Genomic DNA, 14677 nt, shown 5'->3' with positions numbered 1-14677 from the left:
ATCTACATACAAATGACTACATTATAGACACAAATTCATCTACACATACACATGACTACATCATAGACACACCTACATCTCCACATACACATGACTATATCATAGACACATCTACACTCACCGGCCACGTTATTAGGCACACCTGTCCAACTGCTCGTTAACGCAAATTTCTAATCAGTCAATCACATGGCAGCAACTCAATGCATTTAGGCATGTAGACATGGTCAAGACGATCTGCTGCAGTTCAAACCGAGCATCAGAATGGGGAAGAAAGGTCATTTAAGTGACTTTGAACGTGGCATGGTTGTTGGTGCCAGACGGGCTAGTCTGAGTATTTCAGAAACTGCTGATCTACTGGGATTTTCACGCACAACCATCTCTAGGGTTTACAGAGAATGGTCCGAAAAGAGGTCAGAGGAGAATGGCCAGACTGGTTCGAGCTGATAGAAAGGCAACAGTAACTCAAATAAGCACTCATTACAACTGAGGTATGCAGAACAGCATCTCTGAACGCACAACACGTCGAACCTTGAGGCAGATGGGCTACAGCAGCAGAAGACCACACCGGGTGCCACTCCTGTCAGCTAAGAACAGGAAACTGAGGCTACAATTCGCACAGGCTCACCAAAATTGGACAATAGAAGATTGGAAAAACGTTGCCTGGTCTGATGAGTCTCGATTTCTGCTGCGACATTCGGATGGTAGGGTCAGAATTTGGCGTCAAAAACATGAAAGCATGGATCCATCCTGCCTTATATCAACGGTTCAGGCTGGTGGTGGTGGTGGTGTAATGGTGTGGGGGATATTTTCTTGGCACACTTTGGGCCCCTTAGTACCAATTGAGCATCGTGTCAACGCCACAGCCTACCTGAGTATTGTTGCTGACTATGTCCATCCCTTTATGACCACAGTGTTCCCATCCTCTGATGGCTACTTCCAGCAGGCTAACGCGCCATGTCATAAAGCTCGAATCATCTCAGACTGGTTTCTTGAACATGACAATCAGTTCACTGTACTCAAATGGCCTCCACAGTCACCAGATCTCAATCCAATAGAGCACCTTTGGGATGTGGTGGACCGGGAGATTCGCATCATGGATGTGCAGCCGACAAATCTGCAGCAACTGCGTGATGCTATCATGTCAATATGGACCAAACTCTCTGAGGAATGTTTCCAGTACCTTGTTGAATCTATGCCACGAAGGATTAAGGCAGTTCTGAAGGCAAAAGGGGGTCCAACCCGGTACTAGCAAGGTGCACCTAATAAAGTGGCCAGTGAGTGTACATCTACATACACATGACTACATTATAGACAGAAATTCATCTACACATACACATGACTACATAATAGACACACCTACATCTACACATGACTACATCATAGACAGCACTACATCTACACATACACGACTACATCACAGACACACCTTACACATACACATGACTACATTATAAACACTTTATTTTCACATACACATGACTACATCATAGACACACCTAGATCACTAATGATCTGCTCATGGCAGCTAACTCTGGGCTCTTAACCATACTTGTCCTCCTTGATCTGAGGGCAGCCTTTGATACCATCTCATACAACATCCTCCTAGAAAGATTAGCTTCAATTGAAATAACTGGCACCCCGTCTTGACTGGCTTAGATCATATCTCTCTGGCTGCACTCAGTTTGTCCAACTTAAAAAACTGAGATCTCATTCCTTTCCTGTTACTACTGGTGTTCCCCAGGGCTCTGTATTGGGACCCCTTCTATGTATTATTTACCTACTATCTCTAGGCTGCATTTGCAGGAAATTTGGCTTTCAATTTCACTGCTATGTGGCTGACACCCAGCTTTAACTATCCACCAAACCTACCTCCGCTCTTCCGCCCACTTCCCTTTCTGACTGCTTACTAGAAATTAAATCCTGGTTTTCATACCACTTCCTCAAACTTAATAGTGAAACTGATAGTTTTTCTCTTACTACTGACAATTCTATAGTTCCCCCATCGCCTCAGGTTAAGAGTCTTGGTGTCATCCTGGACAGCACATTATCTTTTGAAGCCCACATAAACAATGTTATTTGGTGTGCATACTTATCACTTACACCTAAAAGCACAGCCATACTCACTCACACCCTGGTTACATCCCGTATTGACTACTGTAATTCTATCCTCTTTGGTCTTCCACAAAAGTGTCTTCATAAGCTTCAGTTGGTCCAGAATTCAGCTGCCCGTATCATTACCAGAACTCCTTCCATAGATCATATCACTCCTGTCCTTCAGCAACTCATTGGCTCCCTGTTAAATACCGTATTGACTTCAAGATCCTGCTCCTCACCTTTAAGGCCCTTAATAACCGAGCTCCTTCATATCTTTCTGAACTCTTTCATATCCACACACCCTCCCGCACTCTCAGATCCTCTTCTGCTCTCCAACTCACTACACCATCAGCCTGCTTGACTACCATGGGGGCTAGAGCCTTCAGTCATTCTGCCCCCTGCCCATGAAACTCTCTCCCACAAGACATTCACAACATTGACTCTCTTTCAACCTTCATATCTCATCTCAAAACATACCTTTTCAAACTGGCATATTCAGTCTGATACAGTCTTCATTGAGTTTTATGCAGATGATGATTTTATACTTACTTGTTGTGTTAACTTTTTATTGTCTACCCTGCTTTGTTTTGATTTTACGCTGTCTGATACAGTGCTGCTTGTTTTGTTTTTTTTCTTATTGTCTTCTGTAAGGTGTCCTTGAGTGCTCTGAAAGGCACCCACAAATAAAATGTATTATTATCATTATTATTATTATTGTTATTATTATTATCTCCACATACACATGACTACATATAGACACACCTACATTTACACATACACATGCTTACTGCTTAAGGTTGTCCGTCGTGTCCGACGATGACAATCCTGCCTCTGTTACTTGTGAGTCTTCTTGTGGCTGTAAAGCCCAATCCGCGATCCACACTGTTTGCCACAGACAGACCAGGTGAGAGCACTGACTGGGGGTGTAGGTATGGTATTGGCTTCATGTCTCTTCAGACGTCTCCTGACCCGTCGATCACCTCAGTCCTCCTCGAACTTTTGCACCCTTTGTTGACAGAGCTGCCACCAGATGGAGCATTGGGCGGCAGTGTCCTCCAGCTGAATTTTTTCTGTTCAAGCAGCATGTAGTCCAGAATATGACAAGCAGTGCTGATCATGCGTTCCCACGTGACACCCATGTGAGACGTGTGGGGAGGATTTAACACCCAGGTGCAGCTCTGTCTGCTCAGGTACTTCTCCATATTATTGAAGCTCTGACTTGTCTTGTCCACGTCCAGCTCTCGGGAGGCACCAACAAAGTTCTTGCCGCAGTCAGATCGTATCTGTTTTGCAGGGTCCCTGACTGCAAAGAACCTTCTTAAGGCGTTGATGAAGCTGCTGGCGCTCATTGCCTTGATAACTTCAATATGCACTGAACACTTGCACGAATACATCACGGCCCATCGTTTAGAGTTTGAGTGTCCTTCTCTTGTTTGGTGTGAGACGATATCCCATGGCCCAAAGATGTAGACACCTACGTAGGTGAAGGGAGGCGCCACTTGCAGGTGTTCGGCTGGTAAATCTGCCATTTGCTGATATTCTCTCTTTCTCTGTAACTTCCTACAGATGGCACACTTGAAAAGCAGGCTGCTGATACAGCGTTTTGCCCCTACCAGCCAGAATCCAGCAGCTCAAACAGCACCTTCGGTGAGTTGTCTTCCCTGATGTTTCATGGCTTTGTGATGGTGATGCACCAGCAGGGCTGCCAGATGATGCTGGCCAGGGATGATGATGGGGTGAGTCTCGTCCGTGCTCAGACTTGACTGTCCTATGCGACCTCTTACTCTTAAAAGTCCGTCATGGTCTACAGCAGGGCGCAACTTCCACAAGCTGCTAGAGGATAAGATGTTGAGTCCCGAAGACACACACTTGAACTCTTCTGCATAGCAGTCGTTCTGGATACTCTTCACAATGCACACTTTGGCCTTCGTCAGCTCTTCCTCTGTAGGATGACAGATGTGCCACCCCTGACACTTTCTTCAAGTGTCAGGAAAGAAAGATCGAGCTACGTGAATCAGGTGTGCCACTGCTGTGACGAGGGGGTTGAACTCGGAGAAGCGTTCAAGGCATTGAGGGTGTACCACATTCCTGGTAAAATGCGTGAGACTTGTCAACATGTGGGGACGTACATCAGATTTGGAAGCAGGGTCGATGAGGTTGTAAGTCTCTTGAGGTTCAGATAGGTGCAAGGATGCATTCTGTAGAAAGGCTGGTCCTGTGAACCATATTGTGCTGCTTAGGAGAGCCGGTGACACGGATCTTGATCCAATGTCGGCTGGGTTCAGGTCGGTATAGACGTACTTCCACTGGCCAGAACATGGTGATTGACGGATACGCTGAACCCTATTATGCATGTCGACATAGAACCTCCTTGACTGGTTGTAGATGTATCCTAGTACGACTTTGCTGTCTGTGTAGTATGTGATGTTGTTGAATGTCACGTCCATCTCTGTGACTATCATCTCAGCAATCTCCACTGTGAGTACGGCCACGCACAGTTCCAGTCTTGGGATTGTTAGGTCAGGCTGGGGAGCCAGCTTCGTCTTTCCAAAGACAAAGCCAACTGCAGTTTGTTCATTGTGTTTTGGCATCTTAATGTAGGCTGCAGCTGCAATTGCTTTCAGTTGGAAGCTGCAAGCATCTTCTGTGCCTCTCCCGAGAACACTGATGGCCTCTTCCTCAGTGTCGAAGGACTTTAGAGCGTCATCCACGTAGAACTCATGGTCGATGAGTTCTTTTGCATCACTGCTGTAGTCTGCCTCTGCTTCTTTAGCTGCTCTTCATAAACCGTACATGGCCACAGCAGGGGAGTTACTGTTGCCAAAGAGGTGGACCCGCATCCTGTAGTCCACGACGTCAGAGGTAAAGTCATTGTTCCTAAACCATAGGAAGCGGGGGAAGTCCCTGTGGTCTTCCTTCTCCACAAAGCATTGGAACATGTGTTTGATGTCAGCGGTGATGGCCACCCGCTCCTTGCTGAACTTCATGAGTACACCTAGCAGGCTGTTGTTAAGGTCAGGGCCTGTGAGCAGGACATCGTTGAGTGACACTCCTTCAAATGGCGCGCTGGAGTCGAAGACCACACGGATCTTGTTTGGCTTTTTTGGGATGGTACACACCGAACAAGGGCAGGAACCAGCACGCAGGGGCGGTGCAACCTCTGCATGTTCTCTGCTGAACATGTTCTCCATGAACTCCAGGAAATGGGTCTTCATCTGTGGTCGTTTTTCCAGTGTACACCGGGATGAGACAAAGCGGTTGTGTGCTTGTTTCCTATTGTCAGGCAGCCGTTGTCTTGGTGACCGGAAAGGTAGGGGCCCAACCCAGCTGTTGGAGCTGTCCTGATGGAACTCAGCCTCCATGATCTGAAGAAATCTCATGTCCTCCAATGATGGTGCAAGACTGTGGTCATCGGCAGTACATGTGAAGATGTTTTGGCCCAGGCTGTCTCCATCGTGCATTGTTGAGCTGTTTGTGGCAGTTAGTGCTGGCTCATTCAGGTGGTTGACTGAACTTCTCCTTCACTTTAATTTGGCTGCTGCATGGTTGTAGATAGATAGCTAGATAGATATATAGATTATTTTATTAGCCACATGACCAAGGCCGGTGGAATTTGTTTTTGGTACACTTTACACTCTGCATCACAATACATACATGGACAACAACAGACACTCCACATATTATCATGAATAATACAGTTACACAATAACAGAAATAAACATTTCAGGCATAACAGGTGATTAGTGGTATTTATGCCAATAGTGTATGAGGAGGGAACTATAGGGAGGAATTCAGAGTCCTTATGGTTAGCGGAAAAAAACTTTGTGAAGCATTTAGTCTTAGTTGACGGTGACCTGTAGCGCCTCCCTGAGGGAAGTAGCTGGAAAAAGTGATGAGCAGGATGTGAGGGGTCGGAGGTGATCTTCTTTGCTCGCTTTACAGCCTGGTTAGTACGTAGAGATTCAACTGAAGGAAGTGGGTTGCCTATGATTTTGGATGCCGTGTTGACAATCTGCTGCTGTTTTTTCCGTGTTTGACTGTCTGTGTCGCCGTACCATACTGTAATACTGTAATAGAAGATGTTATGATGGACTGAATAATGGCTGAGTAAAACAAAACGAGCAGTTGATGTTTGATCCGGTATTTTTTAAACTAGTATAAAATAGTGAAATGGACCTGTCTCACTCTTTCATTCAGGAGTTGATTCTGTGTCTTCTCCAGAATGAAAGGGTGAGACAGGTCCATTTCACTATTGAAGGGCTGATGGAGAAATCTGACCAACTACTCCAGCAAATAACATCCCACTTGCCTGGTCCAGTCTTGGAGAGAATTACTGATTTCACCAAGGAAGCCCAACTATCTCAACACCACAAAACCAAAGAAAGGCAGACAAGGAAGTTTCAAAACTTACAGCGACGAACCAACAACACTAGCCAAGCAGATATACTTAACTGGAGACAAAAGACCGAACATCCCACACAAAACGGAATGCAGAACAGATGGATCAAGAATCTGTCGGACAAGGTACTTTCACAATCAGAGAAGGAGGTCTTAGCCAAAGGACTGAACTTCGCCATGACACCCAAACAACTACCTATAGTTGACCTCATCACATCCACAGAATCAGCCATAAGGAAAAACAAGCTAACGAAACCGAGGCGGAACAGCTCAGGTTAAAGCTATCAGCAGCTCTGTCTAATGCGAAACTCCCTCCTTCCAACCTAACCATGGAAGAAAGGAAAGCCATGACAGCCCTGAGCAAGGACGAAAACATCACTATCCTCCCAGCAGATAAGGGGAGATGCACGGTTATCCTCAACACAACAGACTACCACGCCAAGATCACGTCATTACTCAGTGACACCGACACCTATGAAGCTCTGAGACGTGATCCTACTATAGGTTACAAGAGGAAAATAATAGAGTACCTACAGAAACTACAGAAAGGAGGAACCATTGATCGGATACAATACCACCGGCTCTACCCACAAGATAACATTCCATGCATATATGGACTCCTTAAGATCCATAAAGATGGAACCCCCCCCATGCCCATCGTCAGCAGCATAAACTCGGTCACCTACAACATTGCCAAACATATAGCCAACATCTTGACCCCTTTAGTGGGCGAAACACCTCACCATATCCAAAACTCCATTGACTTCGTGGACAAGGTCCAAGGCGTAAAACTGGAACCGGATGAAACCATGGTATCCTACGACGTGACCTCGTTATTCACCTGCATCCCAACCATGGAGGCTATGGAAACTGTGGGCAATGTTTGCTACGGGACGACACTCTCCACAATAGGATCAACCTCAGCCCAGACCAGATTTGTCAACTACTGGACCTTTGCCTGAACACTACATATTTCCAATTCAGGGGCCAGTTTTACAGACAGAAACACGGCTGTGCGATGGGCTCACCAGTATCGCCCATTGTGGCCAACTTATATATGGAAGAGGTAGAACACAGGGCCATGAACTCCTTCAGAGGAACACCTCCGAGCCACTGGTTCAGATACGTATGTGGGCGACATATGGGTCAAAATCCAAACACAAGAGGTGCAAGCGTTTACCAAACACATCAACTCAGTGGACAAGAACATTAAGTTCACAAGGGAAGACGTAAAGAACAACAGTTTGCCCTTCTTGGACTGTGACGTCCACATTGGGGAAGACGGGAGCCTCCACATTGGGGTTTACAGGAAACCTACACACACAGACCAATATCTACTTTTTGACTCACACCAACCGCTGGAACACAAACTGAGCGTGATCAGAACTCTGCAACACAGAGCTGACAATGTGCCCAGCAGCACTCAGGCCCAACGAGAAGAACACAAACACCTGACGGGAGCTTTAAAAACCTGCGGCTACCCCAGTTGGACCTTTGTGAAAACTGCAACACGTTCCAAAAAGACCAACCAGGTGAGCGACGAGGAGAAAAGGAACAGAAGGAATAGCACAGTTATCCCATATGTTTCTGGGGTCTCCGAGAAACTCAGGAGAATTTTCAACAAACACTGCATCCCGGTATACTTCAAACCCAGCAACACACTCCGACAAAGACTGGTTCATCCCAAAGACTGTGTACCACACACCCAAAAAAGCAATCTGGTATATGCCGTACAATGCAATGAGGATTGCACTGACCTATACATAGGAGAAACCAAACAACCACTACACAAACAGATGGCCCAACACAGAAGGCCAAACTCCTCAGGACAAGACTCAGCAGTCTATCTACACCTAAAGGAGAAGACACACTCCTTCGAGGACAGTAACGTACACATTTTGGACAGAGAAGATAGATGGTTTGAAAGAGGGGTGAAGGAAGCCATCTATGCGAAACTGGAAAAACCATCCCTCAACAGAGGAGGAGGTCTGCGACACCACCTATCTCCCACTTACAATGCCGTCCTTTCATCTCTACCCAGGAGACTCAAGAAGCCTAGCCTCGAAGAACAACAGTCGGTCACTAACGGCTCCAACGACTCTCATGACCACTGAACAATGAAGTCGAAACTAACACCCCCAACAACCGTCGCTGCTAAACAAATGCAAATCAATAGCTCCGATGGCGACGGGCCCGGCTGGACATCGAAGCACAGGAGAGCCACGCATATAGCGCCGATAACGACGGGCGCAGCCATAACATCGATACACAAAAGAGCCACTCATATCTATGGCTCTGTTAGCGACGGGCGTTGTTAAACATCGGGACACAAAGCGCCCCGCATATCAATATCAATAGCTCTGACAACGACTCCTAGAGGATAAATTCTGAGTCTCATCACCAGCCAGTCAGACTAGCTTGGTCTAGTCAGAAAGGCACGAACTGAGGAAGCCTCTTGGATGAGAGGCGAAACGTCTTCACGGATATATACCAAGTCCAGTTGCACTTGATTCAACTCCTTTGGATAACCATGACCTGGATGAATGAGAACATTCACAGACAAGTCAATATTGAGTTCTTTGGTTTTGGCTGTATTCAGCAGAAGATTGTTGTTTGCACACCAAATGACAGCTTGGTCTACTTCAGTGCGGTTAGGGTTTCATCATTGTTGGAGATGAGGCCTACAATGGTTGTGTCGTCTGCGTATTTTATTATTTTCACAGAGCTATCCGTGGATGTGAGGTGGGTGGTGTAAAGTGAGAAGAGCCAGGGGGAGAGAACACAGCCCTGAGGAGCACCTGTACTGAGGGTAAAGGGGTGTGAGGTTAGGTTATTAACCTTCACACTCTGTGGCCTGTTCCACAGGAAGCTCCGAATCCAGTGGCATATGGCTGGGTCAATGTTCATATCGAAGAGTACGGTAAAGAGTTTGAGTGGGTTGATGGAGTTGAAGGCAGAACTAAAGTCTTTGAACAAGATTTGTGTGTAGGTGTTTGGTGATTCCAGGTGTTGCAGGGCATGGTGCAGGGCTATGCTAACTGCATCCTCAACAGACCGGTTGGCTTGATAGGCAAATTGATATGGGTCCATCATTGGGGAGGTGCAAGATTTCAAGTGTGACAAAATGATGCACTCAAATGCTTTCATGGCCACAGATGTTAGGGCTTGCATGACCATTCTCTAAGGCGGATGTTTTGTAGCTGCTCACCTGTAGTGGTCTGTGGGCACCACTGAGACATACATCACCAATGATAACCCATCCTAGGTCCAGCCTTTGAGCGAACGGTGCATTGTCTGGACCACTGATCTGATTACGGACTTTGTGTACCTTCAAGTTATCTCTGCCCAGCAGGAGGAGTATGTTGGCGTCCAGATCAAGGGGTGGTATTCTGTCAGTGATGCATTTCAGGTGAGTGTGATGGTGGGCTCCGTCTGGGGTAGGTATCTCAGAGCAGTTATTAGGGAGTTGGTTGCACTCAAGGAGTGTAGGCAGAAGAAAGTTCAGATTCTTGTCTGCTGACTCCACAGTGTAACCACTGGCTCTTCTCCCCACAGTCTCATTAAGTCCACCACATGTTTTCAGCGTGTATGGGTAGGAGCACCCTGAAACTTTGAAGAGGTTGAAGAACTCTGACCATGCAAGGGAGCAGTTGCTCTGCTCATCGAGTGCTGCGTACATTCTTTTGGATTCATCTCTGCGTCCAGTTGGGTACACGCTGACGAGGCATATATTGGCGCATGCTCTCGCGCTAAGTCCTTTGCCACACACTTGTGTGCAACTTGAAGTGACCTCCTGGTCATCTGCTTTGTCCCCCTCCCCGCAGTATTCTGAAGCTGGAGGGGATGCCTTAGACTTCCAGGTAGCTGGTCCTGGGTGGAGCGCTGTCACATGGCCGATGCTGTCACATTCCATGCATTTGACATCAGCTGAGCAGTTCCTGGTGAGGTGCTCAGTGGAGAAACAACATCGGAAGCAGATAGAGTGTTCCTTTAGGAGCTGTTTGCGTTCTTCCAAGGTCTTTTCCCGAAAGCCTCTACATTTCTTCAGAGGATGAGGTTTGTTATGTATGGGGCAGTGTTTGTTTGGGTCCGCTGATTCCTTATCTTCTCTAGTCTCAGATTTGTCTGTTGAAGAAACTTGTGTCTTGTGAACATACATGGGCACCTTCACAGACTTCTCCCACTTGTTCTTTCCCTCTGTTGAAGCTTGCGTGAAGAGGTTAAAGCTGGGGTCTGTTCTAACCTTTGCCTCCATGCGGATGAGGTCTACAAACACGGAAAAGGATGGGAAACTGACGTGATGTTAGCACTTGTATCTTGACCCAAAGGATATCCACTTCTCTTGTATGTTGTGTGGGAGTTTCTCAACGATTGGATTACCCCTCTAGAGGTGTCCAAGTATGACAGGCTTGGGAGGTAGCCATCTTGCTTAGCAGCTTCCACCTCTGACAGCAGGTCTGCTAGATCCCAGAGTCTCTGTGGACCTTTCATTGTGACTTTGGGGAACCTTTCCAGCTTGCTGAAGAGAGCCTGTTCGACGACACTCGGGTGAGCCAAATGTTTCATCAAGCCGCTCCCATGCCATCACCTGTCCAGTGGGTGGATCTCTGATGTTGACTGCTCTAATTCTTCTCACCTGTTCTGCTGACTCATTTCCTAAGTACTTGCTTAGCAGGTCAAGTTCTTCTCCATCAGTCAGGCGTAAGCCGGCGATAGCGCTTTGGAACGAGGATTTTCAGGTCCAGTAGTTCAGTGGCTGGTCATCATATGTGGTGAGCCCTGAGGTCACCAGGCTGCCGCGGGCAAGGTATGTGGTGAGATCGTTGGTGATTTGAGAGTGGCCACGTCTAGGCTCATGGGGCGTCCCGTGTACTGACCGATGAACAGGAAATGGTGACTGCTGATTAGTTCTCTGATAGCTAGGTTCATAGGGCATCCCATGTACAGACCGTTGAAAGGGAAATGGTGACTGTGTCCCACTATGCCAAGGAGACGTGTAATGAGGCGTAGTGTAGGCAGAAGCGGCAGCTTGTGTTTGGTAGATATTGTGTAGGTGAGATATTGTTGGCTTAACTTTCTCTCTCTTCATTTTGGTTGGCAGTTCATATGTGCACATGCTGGATTGCTCTGACACATAGGCAGCGGTACGCTGGTATTGTCTGTTTTGCAGGGCTAGACTTGAGGCTTCTCTCCATACTTCCATATCTGACTCTAATAAACCAGCCTGCAATGTGTTTGCTTCTGCTAGGGCAGCATCCATTTCCTTTTCATCTTTTAATGTCAAGAGTGGCTTGAATGCGTGCCTGCTCAACCTTCAGTTCAATTTCCCTTTTTGAATGTGCTACTCTAGCCTGCGCTGCTTCGGCTTTTGCTTTTGCTATGGCAACTGCTAAATTAGCTTTTCAGCTACTTGATGAACAAGATGACGGTGAGCTCATGGAGTGCTCATCTTCATTTCTTTTATTTGTGTTGTTAGGTCCTTCCATTATGCCTTAATGTTTTGATACCAGAATAGTTAAGCTGGCATGAATGCTGTCTGGATGTCTGGGTGTTAGCCACTTAGCACTTGGATGTGTAGCTCTGCAGGAAGGCTGTCCTCCTCTCCACTGCTAGCTGTGTTGCCGTCTTCTCACTGTGTAGGTCTTGCTGGCTGTTTGATGCTAGCTACATCCCACCAGATAAATGCGTCCAAAAAAAAAAGACGACAGACGGAGATTCTCTTTCATCAACTTTAGTTGGAAACTTGTGAAAAGACATTGCTTTAGCTGGCAGGAAAATAAGAAAAAACAGCATTGAAGAACTGCAGAACTGACAACTGCTAGAGACGAGAGCACCAGCGTAACATTACACTGGAGTAGGGAGCCTCGCGTGCGTCAATTTAAACAACCAACCATGGCTATATACTAGCACAAGAGGGCGCAAAGGTATGGAAGCAGTGACAACAACAGCGAGGCTAGAATCTACATTTCAGGTAGCAGAAACGAACCTGCTGCGTTGGTCCTTGGGAGTGGCTAGAAAAGACTGGAACAGAATTGAAGAAGTGAGAGCTATGTTCAAGATCAGATGAGTGGATGAGAAGTTGAAAGAGACAAGACTGAGATGGTTTGGACCTGTACGGAGAGGAGGCATAGACTATATAGGAAAGAAGGTATTGGACCTGGAAATACCTGGCAAAAGAAAAAGAGGAAGACCAAGGAAAAGATGGAGAGACCAGATAGAGGAGGACATGAGGAGGGTTGGACTGGGGAAGAGGGTTTCATCAGACAGAAAGCTATGGAGAGAAAATAATCCATTGTGGCGACCCCTGAGGACCAGGGAACAAGCCAAAAGAAGAAGATGTAGCTGATAAAAAAGACTTAAAAAAGAAGAGTGGGCAGTCCACCTACCACAGTATTCTTTTGTTTATTCATTGTAATGACATACACTCACCGGCCACTTCATTAGGCACACCTGTCCAACTGCTCGTTAACGCAAATTTCTAATCAGCCAATCACATGGCAGCAACTCAATGCATTTAGGCATGTAGACATGGTCAAGATGATCTGCTGCAGTTCAAACCGAGCATCAGAATGGAGAAGAAAGGTCATTTAAGTGACTTTGAACGTGGCATGGTTGTTGGTGCCAGACGGGCTTGTCTGAGTATTTCAGAAACTGCTGATCTACTGTGATTTTCACGCACAACCATCTCTAGGGTTTACAGAGAATGGTCCGAAAAAGAGAAAATATCCAGTGAGCAGCAGTTCTGTGGGTGAAAATGCCTTGTTGATGCCAGAGGTCAGAGGAGAATGGCCAGACTGGTTCGAGCTGATAGAAAGGCAACAGTAACTCAAATAACCACTCATTACAACCGAGGTATGCAGAAGAGCATCTCTGAATGCACAACACGTCGAACCTTGAGGCAGATGGGCTACAGCAGCAGAAGACCACACCGGGTGCCACTCCTGTCAGCTAAGAACAGGAAACTGAGGCTACAATTCGCACAGGCTCACCAAAATTGGACAATAGAAGATTGGAAAAACATTGCCTGGTCTGATGAGTCTCGATTTCTGCTGCGACATTTGGATGGTAGGGTCAGAATTTGGCATCAACAACATGAAAGCATGGATCCATCCTACCTTGTATCAACGGTTCAGGCTGCTGGTGGTGGTGTAATGGTGTGGGGGATATTTTCTTGGCACACTTTGGGCCCCTTAGTACCAATTGAGCATCGTGTCAACGCCACAGCCTACCTGAGTATTGTTGCTGACCATGTCCATCCCTTTAGGACCACAGTGTTCCCATCTTCTGATGGCTACTTCCAGCAGGCTAACGCACCATGTCATAAAGCTCGAATCATCTCAGACTGGTTTCTTGAACATGACAATCAGTTCACTGTACTCAAATGGCCTCCACAGTCACCAGATCTCAATCCAATAGAGCACCTTTGGGATGTGGTGGACCGGGAGATTCGCATCATGGATGTGCAGCCGACAAATCTGCAGCAACTGCGTGATGCTATCATGTCAATATGGACCAAACTCTCTGAGGAATGTTTCCAGTACCTTGTTGAATCTATGCCACGAAGGATTAAGGCAGTTCTGAAAGCAAAAGGGGTTCCAACCCGGTACTAGCAAGGTGTACCTAATAAAGTGGCCAGTGAGTGCATCATTCATATTCATTCCTTCAGGTTTCATGCCGTGGAAGAGCACCACAGATGTGATGTTTACTTTGAGAATGTTGATGGAGAAGTATAGAGGAGGCCAGAAGGAGTTACATTGTGTCTTTGTGGATTTAGAGAAAGCATATGACAGGGTGCCGAGAGAGGTGTGGTGTTGTATGAGGAAGTTGGGAGTTGCAGAGAAGTATGTAGGAGTGGTGCAGGATATGTATGAGGGAAGTGTGACAGTGGTGAGGTGTGCGGTTGGAATGACAGATGGGTTCAAGGTGGAGGTGGGACTACATCAAGGATTGGCTCTGAGCCCTTTCTTGTTTGCAATGGTGATGGACAGGTTGGCAGACGAGATCAGCAGGAGTCTCCGTGGACTATGATGTTTGCAGATGACATTGTGGTCTGTAGTGAGAGTAGAGTGCAGGTGGAGGAGAGCCTGGAGAGGTGGAGGTATGCACTGGAGAGAAGAGGAAGGAAAGTCAGTAGGAGCAAGACGGAATACATATGCGTGAACCGCAGTGAGGACAGCAGAATGGT

General features: G+C 46.7%; 1 protein-coding gene across 2 annotated transcripts in view; it reads left to right on the top strand.

The window, feature by feature from the left end:
- Positions 1-14677, top strand: part of hgh1 (HGH1 homolog (S. cerevisiae)) — a 166744-nt gene that overhangs the window by 94791 nt on the left and 57276 nt on the right. Inside the window, exon 8 of one of the 2 annotated variants that reach the window (XM_056274367.1) lies at positions 3661-3741. The exons of the other annotated variant lie outside the window; for it this stretch is intronic. Coding sequence (XP_056130342.1) covers positions 3661-3741 — 81 coding nt within the window. The remainder of the gene's footprint in view (positions 1-3660; positions 3742-14677) is intronic. 2 annotated transcript variants of the gene reach the window in all.

The sequence above is a fragment of the Lampris incognitus genome, chromosome 2 (genome assembly GCF_029633865.1).
Source record: "Lampris incognitus isolate fLamInc1 chromosome 2, fLamInc1.hap2, whole genome shotgun sequence".
Taxonomy (NCBI): domain Eukaryota; kingdom Metazoa; phylum Chordata; class Actinopteri; order Lampriformes; family Lampridae; genus Lampris; species Lampris incognitus.
The sequence above is the reverse complement of the archived record's forward strand: the minus strand, read 5'-3'. Positions and strand labels throughout refer to the sequence as shown.